We start from the raw sequence: 15,354 nt of genomic DNA on the forward strand, positions 1-15,354 counted from the left end.
TATATTTTGTGTAAACTGTCACATTACTATTCTTGTATGAGATTGAGCATTCATGATCATAGCTATCTGTATGTTGTTATTGTTGAGGGCCATGTTGAGATCCCTACTGGACTATACGTTCATCCCACGTTGTTGAATCTTTTTCAGGTGTTTAGCAGGATGTGCTACAAGATTTGGATCTTCTTATTTATTGGCCACGAGGCCTCTTTGTTGTTGGCGGAATGCCATATATGTAAAAAGGGTTGTACCATTCCTTTGATTGTTTAATGTTGTAAGCCCAAGGGCAACTTATTTAGAATACTCATGTTGTATTTAATTAGCATTAAAAGAGAGAGTTGTGTTTCATTCCTTTTAGTTGAACACTTGAGTTTATTTCCGCATGTTATCTCTGAAATTGGATTAAGTTAATGAACTTGGTAATGACTTCAAGTAATAAAAAGTGGGGCGTCACAGTTAACAGTAGGGATGAAATTGATTTAAAATTAAATAGTTTAGGTATAAAATTAAAATTATAAGTACATTAGTTAAATTGATCATCAAGGTATAATTTGAAGAGCACAATGAAATTCTCTATAAATAAAAAGCATCTTCATGGGTATTTTATTTTAAAGTGAAAGGCCCATATTAAATTATATCATTTTACGCAAAAATTATGTATAAATTTTTTGATATCATTATCAAAAAAAAAAAACAATAATAATAATAATATCATGATATTTATTATGTCTATAAAACTACGCTTACTATATTTTTACATGATATCTGACATGTAACATACACAATAATTGTTATAATGGTATCCATATTCATATTCAACCATTAATAATTATTTGTGCTAAATAAAAAATGATATAAGAATATGATAAACATAGAATTAATTTTTTTTTTAAACAAACTTTTTGTTGATCAATCTATTTTTTTGAACAATTTTAATGGTGACAATTATAAAAACCTCTCAAAAATTTTATATAATACTACATAATTCTTATAAAAAAATAAAAAAAAAATTCAAAGTTCAGTGGTTCAATTGAACCCACTACTTCATGCACAGGCCCATGGAGAGAGCTAAGTATTTGACCATGCCACGACCCTCCACGCTAAGTTTTGTAGCTTGAAGCTGCTTCTTTTTTGGAGCTTTCAACTGTTGCAACTTCTTTTGCATCTGTCAATAAACAAAGGACGCAAGTGCACTGCTCATTGCTTGTCTAGAAAAAATGACAATTAACACCCCCAAAATATGCACGCGCACACACACACACACACACACACACACACACACACACACACACGACGTCTAAACACACAAACATGTGTACAAAGCCACCGCAAGCATGACCCAAGAAAAAACAAGCCAATGTGAGTCCACCAAACACAGCTGAAGTTATTACAAGAAGACGTCTTCTGGTTCAACAGGTAAATGGGCGTGGCTCAGGTTTGACCCAACTTTCAAACCGCCTTCACTAATAATTTGGAGGGGGGGAAAATGATGGGGAGGAGAAAGTGGCCAAAAGAAGTTATTTCTTCTAAAACGTGAAAAGTTTTCCTTTCTCTAATTTGTCCCCTCATTAAAACTTTTCAAAAATATTGTATGACCCTCCATTTCAGGTGGGTGTCCGAAAATAGGAAACGTGTCTGACATATCCATAATGTGGCCAGTGAAAAGAATTAAAATATATGTGTATATATATATTAAGACATGGCCACACATTAACTACATGTGTCCATGTCTGCTCCATAGGACGTATCTGTGCTGCTTAGTCATAGAGACAGCAAAAACAAACTGCCAAAGACAGGTTCAAACGCAGCGGACATGGTATGATAACTATTTTGTTATAATAACAAAATGACATAATAATCAAGTAAAATTATGAGTAGAAGTATGACTTTTTTTTTTTGGGAGGGGGGAGAGGATAAATACGAGTAGAAGTATGACTTGGTGTTCAAATATACTAGTACCAGAAATAAATAAAGGCTGCTAGCCAGACTAATTACTAAAATCTCTTAAGTAGTATAGGTAAGTAATGGAATTCAATATAAGGTTCTCACTTATTCAATGAAACACCATTTTATCACAAGCTTTGTGGGGTTGAACAGAGTGACAGTGCATTGGCTTTCGTTCAGGTCAGGTAAGCAGGGGGGGTTGTTGTAAACTACATTCTCTCTCTTTTCTTTCCTCTTTGGTCTCCTCCTTTCTAAAAGAGGGCCTAGGACTCTTTTGCTGTTATTCAATTCATTGAAATGAGATGTAAAGAAATGATCGTTCTTTAGATTTGCCTATGAAGTGGTCATTCCCTTACAATGGTAAATGACAATTTCATTTGCAATGCATTTTTCATTGTTTTTTCTATCAACCAAACATGAGAATGAATATTTTGATCTAATAACCATTCAAATTCATTTCAGTGAACCAAACACTATCTTTTAGTTTATTTTTTTGATCCACAGGAGAGAAAAGGCTGTACATACCACATTGCAGTTGCACGTTGACATGAGATCTGACCTTCTGGGGTTTATAAAAAAATATGCGCTCTAACCCTAGGGGAGTCATGTCCCCAAAACAATAGGTCAAACGAAATCAACACAGCTTGTGCACATTTGAAAATCTTTTACAGCAAGGTTGAGAAAAGGCCTCGATCAAAAAAAATTCTGTTTATGATTATTATTAGATAAAAATTGAAATTTCACAACAGCTTAAATTTTATCAAGGTCATTTACATGATTTAAATTAAATTCCATATACTTCCACTTCTCAGCTTTCTCATGTTCGAATGAAAATTAAACTTGCATCATTTGAGTTTAAATGGATTGAAAAAATCAATTTCAAATCAATAAGACTTCTGACAGATAGAAGCCATATTTTGAACATGTGTCCTGTAGACATTTCAGCACTGCCTTCGTTACCATGTACATATGCATAGATACATACATACACACATACATACATTTATACATATATAATATTTATATATATATATATATATATATTATGAAAGAAAGAAGGGGGATTTGGTGATAGCCCCCTCACTATCTAATTTGTCTTTCAAAAGGACAAGAACTATATAAGTACTTTCAAAACCCCCTAATATTTTAAAACTTGTTTATTTTACTATAATACCCTCATATCTATCAGCTCTCCTATTAAGCCATCTTCATTGTGTATTTCAGAGTAAAATTTTACTCTGTATGAAAGTAAAATTTTACTCTGTATAAAAGTAAAATCTTACTCTGAATAAGAGTAAAATGTTACACTCTGAATAAGAGTAAAATTTTACACTCTAAAACTAAAAGTAAAATTTTACTCTGTATAAAAGTAAAATTTTACCCTGAATAAGAGTAAAATGTTACACTCTGAAACTAAAGTAAAATTTTACTCTGTATAAAAGTAAAATTTTACTCTGAAACTAAAAGTAAAATTTTACTCTGTATAAAAATAAAATTTTACTCTGAAAAACAAGTAAACTGTGAGACTCTGAAGCTAAAAGTAAAATTTTACTCTGTATAAAAGTAAAATTTTACTCTGGTTCTGTCAAATGAAAAAAACAGAGCAATAGAACCAGAGTAAAATATCAAATGAAATTAGATCATTCACAACCACTATTCTTCTGTTTCTTCACAGTTACTTGCCTCTTTCGTATCACCTTTTTGGCTTCTCTGTTATCTATTACATATACACAATCCATATTGCTCACTTACGACACAAAAATTTATCAAAATCAAAAACAATTTTACAACAAAAAGTTGAGAGAACATAATAACAACTCATCAATAGATCAATTTAAGAACTTAACAACACTATCCAAATGAAAAAAATCTCTCTCTCTCTCTCTCTCTCTCTCTCTCTCTCTCTCTCTCTCTCACTCTCACACACACAAACACACACACACACACATATATATATATATATGAAAAATCTGAAGAACTGTGTTCAAATATGAAAATTTTGAACAGTCGCGCGATTCGTCTCTGTACTCTTTCACAATTCGAATTCTTTGTCGAAAACTTGATGTAACAGGTCTCTCTTCTACTAAAAAATCATTCAAATCTCTGATCTTAAAGACTCAAAACATATATATATATATATATGTATCAGTGCGATTTGCAGGAACTGTGTTTGATCAACGGTTGCTGATGAGGGATTCGCCGATTCTACAACAGTTCACGTAGGTCGATCTCGGGAGATTAGAGATCGGAATCGTTCATGGTGCACAGATTTGAGTTGAAACCCTATGTCGAAAGAGGGAAGAGAAGCTTGCGGAGGCTCTGGAGGATGATGAAGTCATGGAGAGGTAACGGTCGAGGACAGAGTCGACGGAGGGGTTGCCGAAGGCGAAGGTGTTGCCGGCGCTGGAGAAGGTGATGACGGCAGCTTCGGTGCCGCACAAGTTGCAGAGCTCGCCGCTCTTCTCGAAGAGGCCATCTGTGGAAAGGAAGAGAGTGGGGAAGAGAGTGGGTATAATAGTCATATAAAATATTTAAATAATAAATTTGTCCTTTATGCAAGACTTTATAATTATGAGGAGGTTTAGAAAGTATAATTTTTTTCTTAGTCCTTTTAACAATAAAAGGAAGGTAAAGGGGGTTTATAGCCAAATTTCCCAAGAAAGAAACTAATTGCAATAGTAGATGGTTAAATTTAAGAGTTTGTCATAGTTATCCTAATCTATTTCATTTTAAGTGTCCAAGAGAGGAAGACCAACCTTCAGACAGTGCTGATCTTGCACAACCTGTTCGGCATAGGCCCTAACCTCATCTGGATCAATCTTGGATTGGGGACGAACCAGAAAATCCATTGGCATTGCTTCAGGCCTCAAAGTAAGACGCGTGGAAGATGACTGGCCAGACTTCAATTCCCTGCACATCCCTCATAAAATTGATGTGTTCGAATATATACATTCAAAACACAGTGCAAATCACCCATATAATAAATCAAAATTGACTGACTGACTAGAACCCAACGGATTAATTCTGTTACGACATCTTACTGTGAAAATTCAAGCAAATCATGATCGTCATCTCTACATTCCATTCATGAAACTTTATTCATTGACCTATTGAAAAATAACCAAGGCATTCCTTGCATGAGTAAGACTAGATATATATGGAAACAAGGTCAAGATGGCTAAATCGCTCAAAATACATATGTAAGCAAATTAAACAAAGATAATATATACTTTTTTGCAGATGGCCTCCGAAAGGGAACCTTCTCATCATCAAAGTTCCTCATGTCCTCAAACCGTGTGCTCTTATTGAATATTGGTCGACTCTGCATTTTATTTTCAAATTTTTAAATGATAAGGAAATATTAATATGAATGAGAATCATGTACCCACATAAGTTATTAAAAAAAACTCTCGAGGTTCCAAACAATACCTACATACAAGGGTTCACATACTAATCAAACAATATTAGAAGGGGAGACCAAAATTTCAGAGAGCACATCTTCAAAACTCATAAATTTACTCAATGAAAATACATCATGTGAAGATAGCTCAGTACAGAATAAAATGAAACAGGAATGGTTCTAGATTTTCAAGACAAAATTTCATCAACATCTTGGAGAATAGGTCTTGGGTTGATCATTGAGCAGGAAAGAAGTCTATCCACCACATGCACATTCACACTATATGTTCTAGCAAACAAATACCATAAATTTATCCAAGTACAAAGGGGAAACATGAAGAGCGATCATTACAAGTATGAGTGCCAGAAGTCCAAAAAATGTATAACATTACCCATTTATCAACCAAGTCTTTTGCCATTATTCTGTTGGCTGTGGTCTCCTCATCAGACTTCAACAAAAACATAATAACCTGCATAACTCAAAAAATTAATATGCAGAGTTGTTCCTTGCACTGCCAAGCCATAACCATTATTCATGTGTCAGTGTCGCCTCATAAGGAGAATCCTGACCTTCCCAAGACCGCTCTACTTCAGTGGCTCTCTGCTATCATAATGCTCTAAATCAATGGGAAACTGCATGAAATGCAAGACATAATCAGTACACACATAATTTTCATACATCTCAGGAGAGAAAATCAGTACACACATAATTTTCATATATTCGGTAAGCTTCCATCTGGAAAGGGTTCGAGCCTGGTTTTCAGGAGAGTTAATACTCCATGATGAAGTTGTTTCCTGCACCAATCAACAGTTGATGTAGGAAACAAGATAAGAACCATAAATAATAAAATGGAAACATGATGTCAATGAAACTACTGAGAGAAAATCATCTTACTTTGAGAGAACAACCTCCATAAGGAGAGGCAGCTTTTGAGTTTATTTATAGCAGGTTTTGACAGTCTAATCAATTCTGCATCTTCTTCAGCCACCAATTCAAGCTCAGCCATAACATTTTCAACAAGCAATGTTATCTCTGCAGCACTCTTCTCACCTTTCTTCTTTTTCTTCGCCCTCTTCCGCCTGGAAAAATTGTAACAGATCCTGTAAATCTTCAAAAATTATATATTGATAGTCATTATTAAGAAACCGACACAATTGGAATTGTCACAATAATAAATTTTAAAGAAAGACGAAATCCTAACCTGAGGAGCATAACCAGGAGACCATGGTTCATTATTAAATCCATACAGCTTCAGTTGCATGAGTTCCAAGCGCTACCCTGATATCCACCTGTAACAATAACAAGAGGTGTCAAGAAATAGAAAGACAACAAAATTAAATCAAAACCAATAGCAATTGTTGGATATTTCAATTGAAGCGAAGCACAAGTAAACCAAATTCAATTCAGTCCCCCTGAAGTAGAAGTGTGCTTCCAGATTAAATCAAAGAGAGATGTGCGACCAGATTATGAATGTAATTGATGATATACAACCAATTATAAACAGGAAACAGTTTTTTAAAACCAATTATTAGCTTGACATCCGGGGAGATAAAGCCAACACTTCACAAAAAAGGAATTCGAAGTGGCTTCAGCAATCATGTTTAGAAGTAACATTTTCAAAACTTCCCCATTATATCTATATTACTCATCTCAAAATGACATCAACCTTGCTGAGATCAGTAGAAGTTCAGAACCATAGTTATAGTGAGAAGACCATTCCTTAATATTTTCAATATAACAGGGAAGTTCTCAGAACCATGGTTTAGAATTATTAACCTAGATATGCTTTATGGTCACACTCAAATTTTAGGTAGCTACAATTTCTTAATTTCTATTTTTGCTTAAATCTGTATCCATTTTTGATATCAGACCTGACTAAAGAAACCATTGAAGATATGCTATTTTATCCACAATAGGATCCACTACAAACATTAATGAAACATACCACAACCATATGAACTTCCAATCCTCTATGATGGGACTCATACAGAATATGTAATTTGTAAACAAAGAGGTACCATCACAAAACAAAAGCTCATACCTTATACTGCATAGGCAGGCTGTAGATGAGTTTCACTCGCAAGCAAAGGCCAATTATTGTTTCCATACTGCAATGTTCTACTGTTGGAGTGAATGTCACCCTGAATTAAAAAAAAAAAAAAAAAACCATATTTAATTTATAAGAACTGAAAACTCCACCAATACAGGAGGATTTTTCTCTACCTCACACAGTTATGCTTGTCATCTAATTCAATTGCAACTTCTGATATAACTTTCAGCTCTTCCAAAGAATAGGGATGCTCAGGATCTTTTATGTCTCTAAGATGATGTAAGAATGTTAAGAGAAGTACAGAGTTTCCAAAACTACTTAGCTCATGAAACTATATCTGTCATACTCGGATGTTAAGAATTAGTATCTAATTTTATTCAATAAATAAGTTCAAAACAAAACAATATGAAGAGCACGAATAACTAGTTGCAATAAAAAATATAGTTTTGCTTCCAACAAAAAGATACACTTGTTTGATGAGAACATGATAGTTTTGCTTCCAAGAAGAGTGGCATCTTCCCTAGAAATTCTCCATTAATTCTTTGACAAATGTATAGCTTTTATTTTCTTGTGCTTGTTTTTTTTTTTTGTTAAAGAGCCTTCTTTTACCGAGTGAATATTGCACTATATCTTCCTTTTGTACTTTCCCCCTCCACTTTGACAAAATTTTCAATTCCTTAATAGAAAAAGTATTGTCATTCATTTACTTTTTGTATATAGACACACAATCAAATGTAATGCATATTGACTGGAAATGTTAGTTGCGGTGAGATAGTCACCACACATTTATTAAATTGTATATCAAATTTAAGATGCATTTCAAGATAATTTCTATGACATGTCATTAATATTCAAAAGTTTCTACGGAAGTTTTATATACTCATAAAAGTTTTGAACCACATAGCGGCACATGCTTCCTTACAATTGCTTCTGCTCCCTTTGTCTAAGAGATATGGACAAGCAGCAAAACTTTGCTGAATAGGAACTTCAGCCACGTAGTTCGATTTGATCAACATGTCTAAACTACATATTCCTTTCTAAATTCTAATACACTTACGTAGAAGTGAATTTTAATATCAACACCAAGCTTTACAAAGAAACCTACGATTTGTGAGATATATAACTGACAAAACACAGTGGATATGACAGAGCATCAAATGTAATAATCAAACTCAAAGGATATCAAAATTTTCTAGTTGGTCAATGGGCTCCACAGCATTCTCGTGGACATCATCCAGTGCAGTTCTTGTTCAATGCTCCTTTTTTTCATAGACAATGGGATTGGCATTGATTAAACCGGAAACCATTTTCCTTAGTCAGCCTGATGTAGTTTGCCGAAGCTCCACATAAAAAACAATAAAAAATATGGTCCATGCTCAAAACTGACCAAATTGAACGCAAATTGACATTGAATTATTGCATAAGCATTGAACACTATTGTCCCCTTGTTCATAAACCATAGGATGATGTGCAAAAGGAAACATAATAACAATAAATCAGCAAATTACATATTCAATTCCAATTGAAATTCTTCACGGCCTAAATCTGTTTAACAATTTGTCCTTTATTATAATACATGATCACTCACTGATACATCATTAACCCCAAATTGTAAATAACAACACATTGAAGCGGGGATATCTAATGATTTCAATAATCAACTCATAGAAAAAATGAAATGTAGTTGCATTGTGTGTTTTCGTTGTGTTGCTATTGTTATATTAACTTGCAGTTTGGGATTTTTTATTATACTAGAAGATTGTTGCTAGCATTGTGTTTTTTATTTTTTCAACACTTTCTACTAGTAAATTTTTGTTTTCCTCATGATAAAGATTATTCATATTTCCCATTAGCTTTATACATTGATTAAGATTTAGATTAATATATGATGAGAGTGAAATCAACATGAATGAAACATTTTTTCTGTTGCTCAATAATTTTACGAGTGATATGATAACTTCAAAATCCATCATATTATGAACTAAATCTTTTGTTGTTTTTGTTCTTCTCTTTAGCTTCTATGGCATCAGTGTTTTGATTTGAGCCAAGCTCTATTATGTACAACAGATTTACTTGAGAGCATAAACCAAAAAATAAAACTATGATAAAACTAGATAGAGAAGGCATACATATAAACATATAGAAACCTTGACTATCTATAAATATTTGATGACAATGCCACAAGTACAACCACTTTCATGCCTTTCCTAGCTCAACAATTATAGATTCAGGAAAGAAAATTCTAGAACATCAAAATAACCTACGGATGTGGCTTTAGTTAAGAATCATTTCTTCTTCCATCCTAATGCCTTTGTCCCCTAACCCCAAGAAATACATTTCTAATCTTGTATAGTTCTTTGAGAACATCTTTCACACTCATTCTTTCACTTGACATTTCAGCAGAACATGAAACTCCAATTTGAAAGACTGGTACCAGGCAAGCCTCTAGTTTAGAAATGTTGGTTGTACTACTTTGCATGCTCCTACTTGGCTCCTCTTCCATTTCCAATATGATTTGGGGATCAACGATCTACATTACTTGCTCTGGAAGACACATTTTTACATAGCTATGGAGGTTTACATTACTTGTAAACATGTTACTAGTTGGTCCTTTTCCTGTGAACATTTCTAGTAACATTTCTAGTAGTAACACTCCATAACTATACATGTCACTTTGTGTTGATACCTCCTCACCCATACCCTACTCTGCAATATGAAATGGTGAAAAAATGCCCAAATTTTTAAATTTTGGTATGATTGTTGAACTAGTAAGTTGTATTTCTTTTGCTAAAAAAAAAAAAAAAAAAAAGAAAAAGTCCAACATTTCAAAAGATAAAATTATCTCGAGGGTTAAAATCTATGCTCAAATACCATAGGGGTAGAACAATGGTTGATTTAATTTGTTGTGGTAGCTATACAAACAATAAGGCAAAGTCGAGGAAGTCATCTCTAAAACATGGCTTAATTTCTATATAATCTCATAATTGGATTTTAGTTCACCACAAGATAATAATATAATGTAACTAAATAATATTTCTTAATCAATTTCAACGTAAGAAGCAATAAACAATTACCTGGGGCAACATAGCCAATTGTTCCTCTGATCCCAATTGAACTTGATTGTTGATGAATAGAAATTCCATTGGTTGCTAAAACAATCTTTGCCAAGACAAAATCACTAACATGGGCACACAAATCACCGTCAAGAAGAATATTACTTGGCTTTAAATCACAATGAATAAAAGCAGTTAGGTTTTTATTTTTGGCAATCCCGTTTGACAAAACTCCTTTTAGTTGTACTTGTTTTCGCATTTTTATTTCAGTGAGGCTATGAGTTTTTAGATGTGAATCCAACCCGAATTGTGTCTTGCAGAGAAGTTTGTGATGTTAATACTTTCAACATTGTCACTTTGCTGATTATGACGGGGATCGAGCTGCCCGGTCAGCTCGCGGGAGTCCAGGGGGCAGCACCCTTGGCTGGTTTGGGGCAGCGCCACAGCGGGGTCGAGGGGTAGCACCCCCGAAGCAAAATGCAAAAATGCATTCAAAGTTGTCTGTCCGCTCGAGAGGACATTCCCCCGCTCGAGCGAAGAATGCTGGGTTTTAGAAGTTTGTTTGCCTGCAAAAATACTGGATGCTGTTTTTTCCTGCTCGAGCGGAACTTTCTGCGCTCGAGCGTAGGTCCGCTCGAGCGGAGATCGCATGTGTTTCGGTCCAAATCTAGGGTAACGCCTCCAGATCTTCATCTTGGGTTCTAGGGTTTACATCTGGGGCTATTTTGCTAGCTTTCTTTGATGTTTCATTGAGTATTTAACACACGGTTTAAGAAGCATACATCAAAGGTTGTTTGTTTATTTTACACAAAAGAGAGAGTTGTTCTTCAGTAGATTCTGGAGAATTCGAGCCGAAACTTTGGTGGATTCTAGGGTGGCTCATCGTCAAGACAATTTCGAGGTGATGACGGGGTTGGAAGAGGCACATACGGGTTGGTTCAATTCAGCGTGGATTCGCTAGGTAATTGAGAATATACATGTGTAATTCCTTTATATCTTCTTAGTGGATTGTTTTGTGGCTGTTGCCCATGGTTTTTTTATCACAATTGGAGGTACTCCAATTGTGGTTTTTCCACATTAAAATCATTGTGTTGATTTGTCTTGATTGTTTGATTGGGATTGTTATATACTGCTTAAAATTGATACATAATCACAAATCAATATCTAGGGGATTTCTAGATTTTTCAAAAGCCATTTCACAATGATGATTAAGATAATCCAATGCACATGCCACATCAATGGCAATGTTTAGCCTTTGAACAAAGTTCAAGTTCTTAGGTTCATGTTGCTCTAAAAGACTTGGGTGTAACCAATTTTCTAAGCTCCCATTTTCCATGAAGTCGAAGACCAAAGCCTTGAAGTCGTTGCCTTTAAAATCAATGCTTGAGCAAGCTGTAATTATCATGACAAGATTTCGATGGCAAATGTTCTTCAATGCTTCACATTCTGTAACAAAACTCTTGTTCGCTCCACGTTCGTGTCCTTTGAGCACCTTCACAGCAATAATTTGTTCATTGGAGTTGAGAATCCCTTTATAAATAGAACCATATCCTCCCTCACCAATTAAGTTAGATGGAGAGAACCCATTGGTTGCTTGAAAAAGTTCTCCATAAGAGAGTTGTGGATATTGGTTTTTCAAGGGTGAGGCTAAATTGACTTGTTGTCTTGACCTTTTGTTCCGGTAAAGAATAGCTAGAATGCACAATGATAATACAACAATAGTTAGAGTAACTACTAGAACTATTACTCTATGGTTGGAAGGTCGTTTCCTTTCATTTAAGACTTTCATCGGGCATGCAGGCAATTGTAATAATTTAATTCCTCCGCATAGCTTACTATTTCCAACAATTGAGAAGGCACTAATGTTTGTGAAAACTCCTCCATCCGGAACTTCACCATCAAACATATTGTAGGAAAGATTGAGATATTGAAAGAACCGAAACTCCCCGAGAAACCTTGGAATCTGTCCAGACAAGTTGTTCCTAGAAACATCTAGTTCTTGAATACCTTTCAATTGTCTGAAAGCCGTCGAAATTGTACCTTCGAAAAGGTTACCATCGACGTAGAGGAGTTCTAAAACTTCACAATTGCCGAGAGCGGCGGGATTTTTCCAAATAGTTTATTTTTTGATACATATAGTCCACCCAGATTTTTCAAGTTACCCACTTCTTGTGGTAGTAGTCCTGTCAAGTAATTTTGACTCAAGGATAGACCAATGAGGTAAGACAGACCAAAGATTTGATAAGATATTGCTCCTGTGAGATGATTGTAATCAAGATAAATTCATTGTAGATTGGTAAAATTGCCTAATGAAATAGGAATGCTTCCCTCAATCATATTTGTTGATAGGTCAAGTTCACCAAGCCTACTCAGGTTTCTAAGAGATGATGAAATCTCCCCAGAGATGCTATTGTTGGGAAGAAAGAGTTTTTCCAACATGGAGAGTTTTCCAATGGAATTTGGAATACTACCTGTAAGCAAGTTCTGATCTAGAAAGAGGCATTGCAAATTTACAAGGTTCCCAATGCCAAGAGGTATGTTTCCAGATATATAGTTGTCTTCTAGAGCAAACCAAGTGATCTTGGTGGAGAGATTTCCAATAGAATGGGGCAAAAAACCTTTAAAATGATTCATGGCCAAATCTAGAACTTGTAGATTGAAACAATTGGATAAAGAAGTGAGGAAGCTCATTAATTCATTGCCTTGGTTTGTTCCAAGTGAACGGTAAGCAACAAAATATTCTAAAGCACAAAGGGTTCCCAGATTCATAGGTAAGGACCCAGTAAAGGAATTGGTGCCTAAATTAATTTGCACAAGTCTCATAGCATTGGCCATTGATGATGGAATTTGGCCATAGAATTGATTGTGTGCGACAAAAAACACTGGTAAATTTGGAAGGGTCAAGCCTAAATTAGGTGGTAGAATTCCATGCAATTGGTTGAAAAGGATTGAGAAGTAATAGATTGATGAGAAGTTGTAAAGCGAAGTAGGAACCATACCGGACAAATTGTTTGAAGTCAGCTGAAGAGCCTCCAACTTGGAAAGCTGCCCAAGTTGGGTGGGAATGCTTCCCTCTAGATTATTATACAATAGACAAAGCACACGTAGATTGGAAAGGTTCCCAATTGAAAGTGGGATAGTTCCAGTGAGACGATTGACTGCAAGATTTAATAAGGAGAGATTGGACAAAGAACCCAGTTCCGTAGGAATTTTACCTCTTAGATTGTTATAACACATTCGGATAACTCTCAAGTGCGAACAATGAGTCAAATTGGTGGGAAATTCACCTTGGAAAGAGTTATTCAAAAGTAGAAGGTGCGGCAGGCGAAACAACTTGCCAAGTTCTTGTGGGATTTTGCCATGAAAGCTGTTGTTACCTAGATCAATCCTCCTGAGGAAGGTGAGGTTCCCAATTTGAGGAGACACAGAGCCCACCAATGTGAGAGAGGACAGGTTTAGGACTGTCACACGTTGATGTCGACGACCGCATGCGACTCCTTGCCAATTACAAAAGTGAATTGAATGATTCCATGAGCTTAAGGCACCCAGAGGATCTCCTGTTATCAAATACTTGATTGCAAGCAGAGCTTGATGGTCTGTCTCGTTGGTGAGAACTAAACTGGGGTTGCCTTTGGTAGTGGTAATCAGTTCAAGAGAGTTCATGAAAAAGAAAATGAAACAAACGACAGATGTACCAAGTAGACAACTGAGAAAAGTTGAATTTGTTTGCTCCATTTGGTGTTGAAAATAGAATATTATTATGATGAGAAATGGAGCTGATGAACTTGGATACATTAATGGAGAGCCAAATATATGTATTTATAGAGCCAAAGGCTAGGGACTTTTTTTTGGGGGGGGGGGGGTGTTGGGAATTACACCAGTAATTCTTATTCTTTGGTCATTGCATTATTTTGTTTTTTTTTTTTGTAATTTTGATTAGCTCGATTTTAATCTGAAATTTATGAATTTGTTTTAATTTGGTCTAATTAATTTTAATTTTTTTTAATGAAAAATGCGCACATAAGCATCACGTGTCCTCCTTTTATAGAAAAATTATAAATTGTTCAACTTAGTAAGTTAACCTGAACAAATTTAGTGACCATTTTCTTTCAAAATCCCTAATTGATAGACCAAAAGGACACAAAATTTAAGATTAATGATCAAAATTAAGTGAAGTAAAATGATAAGGACCAAAATAATACAAAGGTTAAAATGTAGGGACTATTGATGTAATTTTTTTTTTCTTCCCTTTCCTCGTACTTTATTGTGTTATTAAGGGATCATCGTCAAAAAGCTAAAAATTCAACCCCATTAGCAAAGGGTCACATTGTATATATCAATTAATTAATTTTTTTCTTACAACTATTTATTCAACTAAAAAAAAAATAAATAATATTATATGCATCAATTAGTGTACTAACTAGTGTACTAATTGATGATGTGACATAATTTAAGAGATTTTTGGTATTTGTAATTTGTATAATGAGTGGGGTCAATAATAATACCATAACATATGTTGTTACATTAGTTAGTATACTAATTAGTATATGTAGAACTATCATAAAAAAATAATTCTTAAACACATTTTTTCACCTCTTAAAAAAGCTTAAAAATTAAACGGCCATGCTAAAGGCCTCAAAAATTGAGGCGCGAATTTTCCTCCAATAATGATTTTTATTTATTTATTTTTTTTTTTGCTGTGTTGGTTTGGTTTTGTGGTGACCGAGTGCGTTGTCCGTATCGTCTTCTTGAGTTATGTTGGATTTACTTTCGTTAGAATGTCGGGTTTTAATGTATGGTCTTGTTAACTATTGTGTTCGTTGTTTTTGAAAACTTCCTCCCAAAAATCTATCGTTCTTATTTATTTCAATCCCAGGTTTCACTTGTTTTGAAAGGTGCGAGGTTGGGTC

At 34.6% G+C, this 15,354-nt stretch overlaps 1 protein-coding gene and 1 pseudogene across 1 annotated transcript; both read right to left on the bottom strand.

Moving 5' to 3' along the window:
• Positions 1–1,036: 1,036 nt before the first annotated feature.
• LOC114258230 (protein IWS1 homolog 1-like) lies at positions 1,037–9,894 on the bottom strand (annotated as a pseudogene).
• Positions 9,895–10,092: 198 nt separating this feature from the next.
• On the bottom strand, positions 10,093–14,107 carry LOC114258228 (putative receptor-like protein kinase At3g47110). Its single transcript, XM_082895535.1, has 5 exons — positions 12,751–14,107; positions 12,607–12,699; positions 11,641–12,523; positions 10,466–10,641; positions 10,093–10,097 (listed from the first exon to the last, which is right to left on the bottom strand). The coding sequence occupies exons 1-5, from the start codon at positions 14,105–14,107 to the stop codon at positions 10,093–10,095; spliced, it is 2,514 nt and encodes an 837-aa protein (XP_082751661.1).
• Between the last annotated feature and the right edge of the window lie 1,247 nt (positions 14,108–15,354).

Source organism: Camellia sinensis, chromosome 11 (assembly GCF_055761805.1).
Source record: "Camellia sinensis isolate YWXY chromosome 11, ASM5576180v1, whole genome shotgun sequence".
NCBI lineage: Eukaryota > Viridiplantae > Streptophyta > Magnoliopsida > Ericales > Theaceae > Camellia > Camellia sinensis.